This window comes from Danio rerio, chromosome 2, assembly GCF_049306965.1.
Source record: "Danio rerio strain Tuebingen ecotype United States chromosome 2, GRCz12tu, whole genome shotgun sequence".
Classification (NCBI taxonomy): domain Eukaryota; kingdom Metazoa; phylum Chordata; class Actinopteri; order Cypriniformes; family Danionidae; genus Danio; species Danio rerio.
Window position 1 is genome coordinate 3,981,725 of NC_133177.1, and position 14,859 is coordinate 3,996,583.

The 14,859-nt window shown below is 38.1% G+C and overlaps 2 protein-coding genes across 4 annotated transcripts in view; both read left to right on the forward strand.

Annotated features, from left to right (window-relative positions):
• Positions 1-10,819, forward strand: part of egfra (epidermal growth factor receptor a (erythroblastic leukemia viral (v-erb-b) oncogene homolog, avian)) — a 124,260-nt gene extending 113,441 nt beyond the window's left edge. Inside the window, 4 exon segments of the mRNA NM_194424.1 lie at positions 64-228; positions 4,433-4,474; positions 4,889-4,991; positions 8,060-10,819. Of these exon segments, the coding sequence (NP_919405.1) occupies positions 64-228; positions 4,433-4,474; positions 4,889-4,991; positions 8,060-8,382 (633 nt within the window). The 3' untranslated portion in view covers positions 8,383-10,819.
• Positions 10,820-14,652: 3,833 nt separating this feature from the next.
• npc1 (Niemann-Pick disease, type C1) overlaps positions 14,653-14,859 on the forward strand; it is a 43,344-nt gene continuing 43,137 nt past the window's right edge. For 2 of the 3 annotated variants that reach the window (XM_005163659.6, XM_005163658.5), the window contains exon 1: positions 14,665-14,759. In XM_005163659.6, the coding sequence (XP_005163716.1) occupies positions 14,694-14,759 (66 nt within the window). In that variant the 5' untranslated portion in view covers positions 14,665-14,693. Of the gene's footprint in view, positions 14,760-14,859 lie in introns of all 3 variants that reach the window. The other variant, NM_001243875.1, reaches the window with a different exon arrangement.

A 14,859-nucleotide genomic window follows, 5' to 3' on the forward strand; every position in this document is an offset into this window, starting at 1 on the left:
TCTCAATGTTCCCTACAGAATAAACTTTTCTCTGATCATTGGCTGGTGTTTTCCTAATGGCAGGGGGACGACCGCATGCATTTACCCAGTCCTTCTGACTCCAAGTTCTACCGCAGCCTGATGAGCGGAGAGCTGGACGAGGCCGTGGACGCAGACGAGTATTTAGTGCCCAATCACAGCTTCTTCAGCAGCCCGAGCACGTCCCGCACACAACTGCTGCACTCTGTGGTAAAAACACACTCATTCAGAGAAGAAAGCATTGCAAACACCAACTTTAGGCACACAGAATCACACATTTCTGCGCAAGAATCTGCAGATTTAAAAACTTAAAATATTAAATAAATTAAAATACATACTGGTGTCCATGTAAACCTAGTCAGTGCTGTGTGCTTTCACTCACAGTTGACTCTGCAGAGGCGTGTTTGTTTACCTGGCCTGATTTTCCTCTTCTTCTGGCCTTCTGTCCCGTCCGCCTCTCCTACACTTCCTCCACCTCCTCCTCCAGATTAATGACAGTCCAACATGAGCTTCAGCCATCAGAGCGTTTGCTCAATGCGTGCAAAACTCCTCCAGCCTTTCAAGTTTGATTGCTTTCACGGGCAACACTTGTTCAGTTTTTTTTGGCAGAACGAAGGCCTTGAGCTCAGACGGAGTCTTATGTAACACAGTCATCGAGGCATAGCCATTTAAGGCTGCAGTTTCTCAAGCAGATGGTGGCTTATTTAACTTTTGTTTCTTCATAAACGTGTTTTGCACAAGAAAACCTGCTACGTGTTTTGTTATGGTGCAGTAGCCTCAATAAGACATGGCTTCTGTTCTCAGACAAACATGCACAGGCTGGTTTTGCACACATGGCGATGAATAAAAGATTCATTCAGTTCTCAGTCATCATCTTTTTACAAGTCAGCCGAACGGATTAGCCATTACGTAACACAGATTAGAAATAATGCCAAAAATAATACATTTCTTAACAGCGGTGCGTTAGACAACTGCATTGTTGGACAACTATTGTTGCAAGTTGTCTCTTTACCAATATATTTCCTGCATCTGTACTCCGTAGTTCAATGAAGATTTGCAAACTGCTTCACAAACTTATGTAATTGAATTACAACTCTTTTAGTTAAAAGCTGTTTGTTTTTAATGTGAGATATGGACGTATGGAATGGTGAACATTAGCATAAGATTAAGCAGTGCTACCCACTGCGCCCAGGGCGGGAGCAAGCTGAACTGCCGCTCTAGGCAAAGGACGGTCACGCCGCCCTCAACCCCAACCCTCTCTATTCTGCTGCCCTAGGTGCGGATATAACTGAGGGCCAGGTGGTGAGGGTAGTGTCGTGGACGCTGCCCTCTCTGTTCTGCTGCACTAGATGCGGATATAACTGAGGGCACGGGTGGTGAGGGTAGTGTCGTGGACGCTGCCCTCTTTGTTCTGCTGCACTAGATGCGGATATAACTGAGGGCACGGGTGGTGAGGGTAGTGTCGTGGACGCTGCCCTCTCTGTTCTGCTGCACTAGATGCGGATATAACTGAGGGCACGGGTGGTGAGGGTAGTGTCGTGGACGCTGCCCTCTCTGTTCTGCTGCACTAGATGTGGATATAACTGAGGGCACGGGTGGTGAGGGTAGTGTCGTGGACACTGCGCTCTCTGTTCTGCTGCACTAGATGCGGATATAACTGAGGGCACGGGTGGTGAGGGTAGTGTCTCGGACGCTGCCCTCTCTGTTCTGCTGCACTAAATGCGGATATAACTGAGGGCACGGGTGGTGAGGGTAGTGTCGCGGACGCTGCCCTCTCTGTTCTGCTGCACTAGATGCGGATATAACTGAGGGCACGGGTGGTGAGGGTAGTGTCGCGGACGCTGCCCTCTGTGTTCTGCTGCACTAGATGCGGATATAACTGAAGGCGCGGGTGGTGAGGGTAGTGTCGTGGACACTGCGCTCTCTGTTCTGCTGCACTAGATGCGGATATAACTGAGGGCACGGGTGGTGAGGGTAGTGTCGCGGACGCAGTCCTCTGTATTCTATCGCATTAGACGCAGATACAACTGACGGCGCGGGTGGTGAGGGTAGTGTCCCGGACGCCGCCCTCTTTATTCTGCCGCCCAAGACGAGGATATAACTGAGGGCGCAGGTGGTGAGGGTAGTGTCCCGGACGTCGCCCTCTTTATTTTGCCGCCCTAGACGAGGATATAACTGAGGGCACGGGTGGTGAGGGTAGTGTCCCGGACGTCGCCCTTTTTATTCTGCCGCCCTAGACGAGGATATAACTGAAGGCGCGGGTGGTGAGGGTAGTGTCCCGGACGCCGCCCTCTTTATTCTGCCGCCCTAGACGAGGATATAACTGAGGGCACGGGTGGTGAGGGTAGTGTCGCGGACGCAGTCCTCTTTATTCTATCGCATTAAACGCAGATACAACTGAGGGCGTGGGTGGTCAGAGTAGTGTCCCGGACGCCGCCCTCTTTATTCTGCCGCCTGAGACGAGGATATAACTGAGGGTGCGGGTGGTAAGGGGAGTGTCCCGGACGCCGCCCTCTCTATTCTGCCGCCCTAGACGTGGATATAACTGAGGGCGCGGGTGGTGAGAGTAGTGTCCCGGACGCCACCCTCTCTATTCTGCCGCCCTAGACGTGGATATAACTGAGGGCGCAGGTGGTGAGGGTAGTGTCCCGGACGCCGCCCTCTCTTTTCTGCCGCCCTAGTCGTGGATAAAACTGAGGGCGCGGGTGGTGAGGGTAGTGTCGGGGACGCTGCCCTCTCTATTCTGCCGCCCTAGGCAGCCACCTAGGTCACCTCTATGGAGGCGCCGACCCTTACTGCGCCAACGCTTGGTCCACTAAACCCCCACTGGGTTTAGAATTAATATAGATTTTAAGATTTTATTAACTAGGTCAGTTTTTCTTTTTTTGTATCCAATAAATATATGTGTGTGAATGAGAGTGTATGGGTGTTTCCCAGTGATGGGTTGCAGCTGGAAGGGCATCCGTAAAACGTGCTGGATAAGTTGGTGGTTTTTTCTGATGTGGTGACCCCTGATTAATACGGGACTTGGCTGAAAAGAAAATGAGTGAATGAATGAGTTGGGGTTTAGAATTGGTACTTTATTCATTCATTATTAGACATGCTAATAAAGTTAAATCAAGCTTCCAGTACTTGCACTGTTTATCAAATAACTGGAAAATACATTTCATAATAATATTAAGGGTCCTATCATACACCCGGCGCAATGCGGCGCAAGGCGCATCGTTATTGTTATTTGCTAGTTTCAGCTTGGCGCAAGAGTGGTTTTGACGTTTTGCACCATGCTGTTTAAATAGCAAATGCATTTGCACTCATATGTGCACCCATAGGTGTTCTAGTCTAAAAAAGGAGGTGTGTTACAGCGCATTGCTGGCACGTTGCAATTTTGAGGAACTTAAATAGACGGTTCAATAGACCAGATCAAATCAGGTCTATAGTCCAGCGCAGAGCACGCTAGTTGTGCGCCTCGCTGACACACTGCTTAATACACACAGGATGTACAGCAACATGCAAATATCTTTACATATGAAAAAAAATTAAAGGATTAAAGTATTACAAAACATATTATTTTCTAACCTACATAAATATAAAAACCACAGCCTGCATGCCTTCTTCATCTCGGGAGGCTTTTTCAGTTTATTCATGATAATTTGCTTTTGTGAAATGTTATTATTATCAGCAGTATTATTTATTATCTTCATATTTATATTTGTTTTATTAAAAACAAGCTTAGATTTGCCCACCTGTCAGGTTTTACACCATATGGGGCACAGCATAGAGCACACATAGTATAGTTTTTTGACCACACTTCATTATTTTTCTTCATTTTTTCGTTTGCTGGAATTTAGAACTGAGTTTAGAAATAGGTTTGAAACGAATCTTTGTGCTAAATAAACTAAATTAATTATGTATAGGCTAATTGATGTCTGTGCGTACAACACGTTTCCCTATCCACGAGAGTGAAAGTGAAAGTAAAGAATGAGCAGGCTCATCTAATTCTCGCGCTGCAGATGCTCTGTTTAACTGTTTTCTCTCAAGTAAAGTGTTCAGTTTTTCCACTTACACAAAGTCCGCCATGTAAATAGCAAAGGCACCATAGCACGACGCAACTGGCTCTTTAAGGGAATGGGAGATAAGACTCTGATTGGTTTATTCTCAAAACACACCTATAACTCATTAAGAGAATAAGCACAACCCTGTTAGACCATGAGCCACGACACAAATCAGATTTTTCTGTCCTTAAATTAGCAAAAGTGGATTCAGACATGCCCTTTAATGGGTTTGCGCCCTGCGCTTTGCATTTTGTGCATGGATCGTAAAAATAGAGCTCTTATATGGTTTATATTACAAGTCTGTTTATGATCATGAAGTGTTGGTGCTAAAGACGTGCTTGTGCTTTTTTGTTTTGTTTCAGAGCCTGAACAGCAGCTTTGGAAACTGTAATAGTAGAAACGGGGTGAGTAACTGAAGTCAGACATCAACATTGATTCACATTTTTCTTCTTTTAAAATATTTCCCAAATGATGATTAACAGAGCAAGGCATTTCTCACAGTATTTCCTATAATATTTGCACTTCTGGAGAAAGTTTTATTTGTTTTATTTTGGCTAGAATAAAAGCAGCTTATATTTTTATAACCATTTTAAGGTCAATAGTATTAACTCTTTTAAGCACTTGTTTTTGATTGTCTACAGAACAAACCATTGTTATACAATGATTTACCTAATTACCTTAAAATTGACCTAATTAACCTAGTTAAGCCTTTAAATGTTCGACAGAAGAAACTGGTAAAGGTTTGAAACGAATAAAGGGTGACTCATATTGTCATACTGATCTGATGCATACTGTCAAACTCATCTGCTTTCCTACAGAATGGTTATCCAGTGAGGGAGAACAGCATGGTCCTGCGCTACATCCCAGACCCCACAGAGCGCTTTCAGGAGGGAGACTTTCAGCCTGCGCCGGGTTATAACGGTACGAGCACACACTGCAGGGGGTTTCAAGGGGTTTCAATAGTTTCTGATATCGCAGGTCATATTATCAGCCTCTATCTGGATATGGGACAAAAATATGGTAAAGTTCTCATGAAATATCTAATTTGTCCACATGAACTGTAAGCTCTTGATTGTTTTTTTTTCCTCTTTTTTCATATTGTGATGCAGTTTCTAGAGTAACGCAATAATAAATGAGAAAATAGTGGGTGTGGCTTGTTTTTCTATTGCAAGCAGATAGGTGACAGACAAGTCCAAAACATGCATACCCATTACTTATTACACACACAGGGTTGTGCAGCAGCACAGAAATATCGTTGAATATGAAAAATTAAAGGTTTAAAATATCAAAGATCATTGTTGTCTACGTAAATATAAAAATGCTAATTCCTTCATCATATTCTTCTCCTCAGGGAGTTTGGGTGAATCTGGCTCATTCTGTAGATGGTCTGCTCATGCACAAGGTTGTCGGTTTCGTCACTACTAAGGCGTTCTGTCTTGCCACTTATAAAGACTGACGTTTAAATTAGTGAGTGCGTCATGATTCGACCGCAACTCACTTGGGATGGAGATGAGATTGGTTTATTGCACGCTTAAAACTCACCCTTAAAGTACGAATGAAATCAAAGCTAACTATATCATTTAGTTACCTCACATTGTTAGTTTTGTGGCAAGGTTATTATAGTTAACAAAAACAAACGAAAACTAAAATTTAAAAAAAAATTGAAATTGAAAAAATAATAACGAGAGTTGAACTGAAACTGAATTGTGTACATACAAAGCTAACTGAAACTAACTAAAATTATAGCAATGACGTCCTTCGTTTTCGTCTTTGTAAATGTCTTAATACATGCTGTAAGCTTTTTAGAGGTAAATCTATTTACCTCTCACTGCCAGGTGTTTGACCAGAGTCTGTAATCCTGATGCCATTGGCCAGATCAATCCAGTCCTCCTCTAGTCATCCTCGCTGTTGTTGCCGCAACAAAAAAACAATGGCTGGACATGACAGCAACACTGACAATATTAAATATGAACTGAGCAGACACTTAAAAGTAATCATTTAACAGATTTATGCCCAATAATGGGTTTTATTTCTGTATTAGTGATCGCAATCACGAACTAATCGTTCTTTTTAACTGGATCTTCTAAGTGAACCGGTTGAAATAGTTCACCAAATCGAACTGAATCATTTAAAACGATTCACATCTCCAGTAAGCGCTCTTATCCACACAATGCTGACCCATCTGACTCGAAATAAACCAAAATATACTGAGTTATTCAGTTATTAGAACAGCACACAGAGATCAGATTTGAGAAGGGTGAACTGATAATACTGCACATGATTGATTCAGTGAACTGAACACAAACAGTACATGACAGCCTGCTGTGACTGAACTAAACTTAAACAACTGCTGCGCAGGTAAACCGAGAGCTTAAATGAGAGGATCTGGCGAAACGTACGTTTATTTCAGAACAGAAAGACGTAACGGAGTTTAAATAAATGAATCATGCTTGAGTTGGATTGCAAAACATTATTGTAAGAAACTTTTCAGATCAAGATGATGTTTTAACTGACTGAAATTATGATTGCTGACTACAAATGATTTTGATATGTTGAGTTCAAACATCCCAGAGATGGGTTACGGCTGGAAGGGCATCCGCTGCGTAAAAACTTGCTGGATAAGTTGGCGGTTCATTCCGCTGTGGCGACCCCGGATTAAAAAAGGAACTAAGCCGAAAAGAAAATGAATGAATTTATTAATGAATGAGTTCAAAGATGAAAAGGTTGCCACAAAGATCCAGTTTGCATTAAAGATCCAAACTTCCCATCACTACTGTGTATTTAACCTCAGAAGCAGCCTTACACACATATTTGTCTTAAGGCTGCTATCTTGTGGGCTGTTGTATTTGAATTTGAGGATGGGTAGATGGTAGTGTTCTTATGTCAAAAAAAATATGTGCTGTCTTTGGTTGAGTTCTTACTATACAATATTTACTTTGATGATTTTGAATCTTGCACCTAACAAATATATGTATTTACAAAACAACTAAAACCAACACTGAAACTAATAAAAGTAAACTAAAACTAAGCAATTTCAAAACACTATTAAATCTACCTCTAAAAACTCATCAAAACTAGCTGAATTTGAAAACAAAAAGTCAAAAAGAAAAAAAAACTAAAACTAATGAAAAATCCAAACCTATTATAACCTATTTTTTGTGGTAAACAACTCATCTGTGCGTGTCATTAAGAAAAAAATATAGCATGCCCTTGTAAATCTAAAATTAAAATCTAAAAATCCTGTTTGTTTTCAGTTAATTTCTCAGATTACATCTGTTAGAAGTATTGGGCGTGGTTAACATACTTAATCACGCCCCTACAGCTGTCAGTCAACAAACAGAAATGGTGAGAAGGAGGACTCTGTTAGATTGTAATAACTCTCCCTAAACATTTCCCTGATCTTTCTGAATGAAATGCCTACTTTACTACATCCAACCAGCTTGCAGTAGAAAAAACAAGCCACGCCCACTCTATTTTCATTAGACATTCCTCATCTCTACGAAGTCCGTCACAATACAAAAAAAATGGTGGCAGCTTCGGGTTCCAGCAGACTTTGTGTAGACTATGAGACTTTTAGACTATGCGCTTGGTGCGCAGACTGTTTTTCCCATGCTTAAAATAGCAAAAGTGGATTCATACTGTGTGCTTAGATCCCTAAAATAGAGTTAAAATTTCTTTTGGGAGAGCAAAGTTTTTCCTTTAAAACCTAAAAACAAACTTCCTCAAGCGTTTGACCAACCCCCCCCCCCCTTTCATTTACATTGGTTTCCATCATCTTGTCCCTCAAGGGCTCCATAGATTTTGAAGGTCATAGGTTAATTAAACGACCTTAGTCGGGTCTATTGCTTTAATAGATGCTTATACTCTTGGGGGGTAAGGGGGGGGGGGGGGGGGTTGTTCAGCACGTAGATACACATTTACATCTTAATGAACTGCTGATTAAAGTCACTACTAATAACTTACCCCCCATATCATCCTTTAATCTGCAGAATATATGAACCAGAATGAGTCCAGCATGATCAACCCAGTGTACCAGCAGCCCCACGGACCCCCGCGGACCCTCCTGCACTCCTCCCCAGCGCTGGACGAGACGGAAGAGGAGTATCTGAACTGCTTCAAGAGCCCGGCTCCGGCTTCAGTGGTGGAGTATCTGAACACGTCCCACACACAGCTGCTCTCCACAAAGCCCTTCTTCAGCATGGACAACCCCGACTACCAGCAGGACTTCTGCCCGCTGGAGCTCAAAACACACACCAACGGGCACCTGCCGGCCGCGCAGAACCAGGAGTACATGGGCCTGGAGGTGCACTAGCAGATCACTTTTCAATTAGACGCTTTAATAAAGCTGAGAGATGCAAGGACGTCTGTTTATGGGCCTTTCTGAACCCAGATCTGCCGGTTGGATTGAACAATTTGAGACTATTGATGACTACAGGACATGAGTAGACTACAGTCCCGTGATGCCAGTAGAGACGCATTGAAGTGCTGAAAGACCTTTTTAGGACTTCTGGTTTCATTCGCTTATGATTTTAATCGGCAATTTACACCAGTGTGTGTTGCTCTGTGGTGTGTGTAATCATCTTCTGTAATCATTCATTCAGAGCCGCTGAAAAGTGTTCGGACACTTCAGCTGAATGGGAGAAATGTGTGAATTTCACTGCAATATAGAGTTGAAGTCAGAATTATTCGCCCCCCTGTTTATTTTTTTCCCCAATTTCTGTTTAACGGAGAGAAGATGTTTTCAACACATTTCTAAACATAATAGTTTAATAACTCATCTCTAATAACTGATTTATTTTATCTTTGCCATGATGACAGTACATAATATTTGACTAGATACTCTTCAAGACACTTCTTTACAGCTTAAAGTGACATTTTAAAGGCTTCACTAGGTTATTTAGGCTAACTAGGGGTGCGTTTCCCAAACAACGACGTAACTCACGGCTGAACTATCATAGTACGATGCATCGTTTGGGAGAAGAACGATGTAGTGATGAGAGTTTCCCAAAACCCGTAGTTTCTGTCGCAGATCCATCGCTTGAACCAAGTTAGTTATAGCGTAAAACTCCCATAATGACACTCTAAGCGGGGTGGAGTAACAACTTCTTTAGAGAAGAACCCCGTCATTTCTTTGTGCTAATTATATTGTTTTACACAAACATGCATTTAAAATAAAATCCAATAATAGATTTGGTAAAAGCATGCACTCTCTTTCCATATTAACAAAAACTTATGTAAATGGCACATAGAGCCTGTGTTTCCTTTACAAATATTATTAAGAATATTACTTATTCTATTCTAAAACATAAAATCACTTACAAAAGCCAACACAAATTCTAATATCACATAAATCATATAAATAAATAATGAGGCTATTAATTAAAAAAAGGAAATGTAATAATTATTATGTATTAGAAATGAAAAAAAACATACTTTAATAGAAATATTAATAACATTAATGATGATGATTATGATTCATTCATTTTCTTGTCAGCTTAGTCCCTTTATTAATCCAGGGTCGCCACAGCGGAATAAACCACCAACTTATCCAGCACATTTTTACACAGCGGATGCCCTTCCAGCCGCAACCCATCTCTGGGAAACATCCACACACTCACTCATTCACTATGGACAATTTAGCCTACCCAATTCACCTGTACCACATGTCTTTGGACTGTGGGGGAATCCGGAGCACCCGGAGGAAACCCACGCGAAGGCAGGGAGAACATGCAAACTCCACACAGAAACGTCAACTGAGCCGAGGTTCGACTCAGCGACCTTCTTGCTGTGAGGCGACAGCACTACCTACTGCACCACTGCCTCGCCCATGATTATTATTATTTATATTATTATTATTAGGTAGGATATTGTTTATTTATTTACAATTTGACACATGTAAACCACTGCAGAAGGTTCTAACCAGGTTCTAACCATGTCATATACAGTACAGATACTTAATAAGTAACCCACTATAAATCAAAAGAATTATCGTACTGTATGCTTTTTGTTTTTACAAGCTTTGGAGACGTAACATAAATTCTGTTTTTAAATAATAGGTCACCTATAGCTTTCACCATGAGGCTGTGTTCAAAATGTCATCAATGTTTTCAAAGTGCACTGCGAAGGGAGCACAATTGTAAACATGAAGATCGCTAAAACTGAACTGTAAAAATTGTTTGAAAGCAAATCACACCTAAGGGAGACGACCTTAATGCTTTTTTATTGTTAATCATTCCAGCTTTGAATGTTAGAATGTTCTAAATGAATAGGGCATAGGGGGGATAAGTGGGAATAGAACACAGCCAGGAACTATGTTTCTAACTATAGCTCCAGAGGTGTGGTTGTGAGTGCTCAAGTTTGCGACACAGTTTGGAATGATCGCTGGAGCGACGGATTTGGGAAACCTCAATTGTCAACTATGTTTATAACGATGGAACTTGCGAGCTTAGGATGGCTAACGATGATTAAGGGGAAACGCACCACAGGTTATGGTAATTAGTCAAGTTATTGTATAACGATGTTTTGTTCTGTAGACTATCGAAAAAATATAGCTTAAAGGGGCTAATAATATTGACCTTAAAATGGTGTTTAGAAAAATTTAAAACTGCTTTCATTCCAGCCGAAATAAAACAAATAAGACTTTCTCCAGAAGAAAAAAACATTATCAGACATACCGTAAAAATTTCTTTGCTCTGTCAAAGAAATATTTTAAGAAATTTAAGAAATATGTAAAAAAAAAAAAAAAAAAAAAAAAGGAAAATTCAAAGGGGGGCTAAAAATTCTAAATCAACGGTATATATAGTTTAAAAATGCAAATAAATTATATATATATATATATATATATATATATATATATATATATATATATATATATATATATATATTTTTTTTTTTTTTTTTTTTTATTGTTTTGGAATTTTTTTTGCCTTTTGGGGGGGGGGCATTTTTAGACTGTACCACTACATACATGCAAACTTTCACAAACTTCAACTACAGATTTGCGATATGTTTGTGTAAATGAAATGCCCCTTATTTTGATATATTCTAGTATGACCTTATTTAAAGACACGTGTACACATTTTAGTGCACATTTTAGCAGTAGCTCAAGTGTCTGAACAGTTTTGACGGCTCGTCTAGGCTATGTAAGCTGAACTCGGAGGCTGTTTAATGCCTCTCTGCTGTGAATGAACATTTAATTTGAAACGTTTTGTTATTACCATACAGTCTATGGTTGTGTTTTGCTGGAAATGTAGTCGTGTGGACGGAGCTGCAACGACTGGTACATGTACAGAACTGTAATATACGTCTGACCGTTTGCATTATCACATATATAGTAAGAGTATTTTATCCGTAAATCATAAACAGCACATATTGGGGTCACACTCGTATATATTCCATTCCTGTTTGTTCGTCAGCCTTTAATTCAGTTCCTGCTTGACTTTTGTATTATGAATGAAATGAATCTTACGACGGAACAAACATATCATGATCTCTACATGATGCTGAAGTTGCACAAATCAAAGTAATGTTGCTTTCATCATTCCTTTTCAAAGCCCTTTCTCCTCTCGACTTTTGTTATATAAGAGGTAAATTCAATAAAGACTTCTCTCTTTTTTAAAGAGGTGTGATACAATCAGTTGTTTTACATTCTAATCATGCTAATTTCGTTAAAGCTCTTTTAATCACTCATTATAATCACATTAACAGTACTTGAACTCATCACATATGCAAATTGCCTATTTTTATGACCACAAACCGATGTTTTTGTAGCCTATAGATATGGAAGTTGTAGTATTCTTTCATCTGCGCACTTTGTCAAGTAAAGCTTCAAAACATTATCTTTTCAAAAGAATTATGAATATTAGCTACCTGATGAGCTCATGCTTCCAGTCATAATGTTCACCGCTCGTTAATATTAACGTAGTCAGTCGGGAAATGACCGAACTCATGAATATGCAAATTATATGCTTTTAGGAGCACGTAACGTCAGAAAATAAAGTAACTTCCACAAAAACGATTTTTTTATGATTTCTAAAAGAACAAGTGTCAGCTAACAATTTGTTTCTACAATGTCAATCGTTTTTTGACTTCATTTAAAATTGATTATAAATTAAATAATATTTAAATAAAGATTTAAATGAATGAATTATCCTGAATTTGATTAAAACAAACTAATTAACAAACAAGTAAATGACAACAAACAAAATTAACAGAAATTATGATGAAATGGCACCTATTCATTGTTATTGGAACTCTATACAAGACATATTGATTACCTGACCAGCTCTTCCAGTCATAACGTTTGCTGCTCATTAATATTAATATAGTCACGTTGGAAATGGCTGAACTAATGAATATGCAAATCATATGCTTTTAGATCACAAAATGTCAGAAAATCAAGTAACTTCCACAAAAACAAGTTCTTTATGAGTTTTAAACGTTGAACGTTTCTTGACTTCTTTTAATATCAATTACAAAAATAAATAATATTTAAATAAAGATTTAAATGAATGAATGAATTATCCTGAGTTTGATAAAAACAAACTAATTAACAAACAAATAAATGACAACGAACAAAATTAACAGAAATTATAATGAAATGGCACCCATTCATTTATTAATCTTCATTTAAGACATATAGCTACCTGACGAGCTCTTCCAGTCATAACATTCGCCACTTATTAATATTAATGTAGTGATGTGGGAAATGACCGAACTCATGAATATGTAAATTATGCTTTTAAGGTCACAAATTCGAGAAAGTAACTTCAGAAAATAAACTAAATTCAACAAAAAACGAAATCTTTATTCAGCTAACAATTTGTTTCTACAACATTGTTTCTCGACTTCATTAGTGATCATAAAATAATTAATATATTTATATAAATCCATTAAAAGCAGAGTAAAGAGTTTTTATACACCCTTTTTGTTGTAATTAATTTTTCCTTTTTGTTTTAAGCAGTAAAAGTCACAATGAAAACTCTGCAACTTGTATGACTGAGAACAATTTACATTTGTGAATATATATATATATATATATATATATATATATATATATATATATATATATATATATATATATGTATATGTATATATATATATGTATATATATATATATATATATATATATATATATGTATATGTATATATATATATATGTATATATATATATATATATATATATATATATATATATATATATATATATATATATATATATATATATATATATATATATATATATATATATATATAATAAAACGAATACCTACCATGGGAAAAGTAACAAACTATGTGCCTTATAGTTAAATCAATTCCTAATTTACATTTTGAAGCATAAATAAAATGAGAAAAGTCAGACCAACATTTCCTATAAAGGGGGATATTTGAGAAATAAATAGACTCAGATTATTAATATACTCAATTTCAGATTTTGATGTAAGCTCTTTAGTGTGATAAATGTTTACAGTTTATTTATTTTACTTTGTTGATACTCATAATTTATAAATCTCATTAATATTACTAAAGTCGGTCTCGTGTTTTGACTAAGTTCGCCTTCTGGCTAATGAATTTAGCCAACGTCACGTTACTAATTAATATTCAAGAGCTAAGCGATCTGCATATTACTCGCAGTTCTCGGATTGGGCCACCAGATGTCAACATAAGACCACATCAGACGGAGAATTGACTGTTTACGAGTTGTTGCTAAAAGGGATACAGCTGCGGCTGGGAGTTAAGAAGAATTTTTTATTAAATCAATTTATAAAATTGAATTGTATTTTATTGACGTTACACCTACCTCAACTCTAAACCCAACCATCGCAGTAATATAAAACAGTAATCATATAAAATATTCATATTATTTATTAAATAACTTATTTAATTGTATTTTATTAACGTCTACCCCAACCCCAACAGTAATGTAAAAACAATAATTATATCAATTATTATTTATATTATTTATTAAATTACCCATTACATTGTATTTTATTAACGTCTACCCCAACCTTAACTCTCACAGTAATTTAAAAACATTAATTATACCAAATATCATTCATGTAATTTGTTAAATTACCAATTAAATTGTATTTTATTAACGTTTACGCCTACCTCAACCCTAAACAAAGGCCTCACATACTGTGAAAGCAGTAATTACACCAACTATTATTCATATTATTTATTAAATTGCTCATTAAATTGTATTTTATTAATATCTACCCCTACTCCAACCCTTAGATTACTGTAAAAATAATAATTGCATGAAATATTATTTAAAAAATTATCCGTATTGTCCTCACTGAAATGTAAAAAAAAATTATAACAAATATTCTTTATTAAATTACGCAGTTAATTGTATTTTATTAACCTCTCCCCTACCCCCAAAGTAAAGTAAAATAGTAATTATTGTTGTTCAGTGTCTCAAATTTTATGCCAGGATCCTCAGCTGTATCCCCTTACCCTGTTTTTCCAAGCTCTTTGACTGCGTTTCAGACTCTCCGCCGATAGAGGGCGGTATCCCCCGTTCATTTCTACACAGAAAAGCTGGACGCGTTTGCAAACAGGAAATAAGAAAGCTCCTGTCCCGCGGATCTGAGTCAGACGAGCTCTGGAGTCTGAGCCGCGATGCTTCTGCTGGGGAGAAACCACATTTTCCGTCTTTTATTGGCCACAGTTTTATTATCACATTGGGTAAGTGTTCGTTCGTTATCCTGGCTGTGACTCCTCAACCGCTCTCTTTGTAACTTAAGTTAGCCTAGCACAAACTTCAACTTTAGCCTAACTCAGAAGA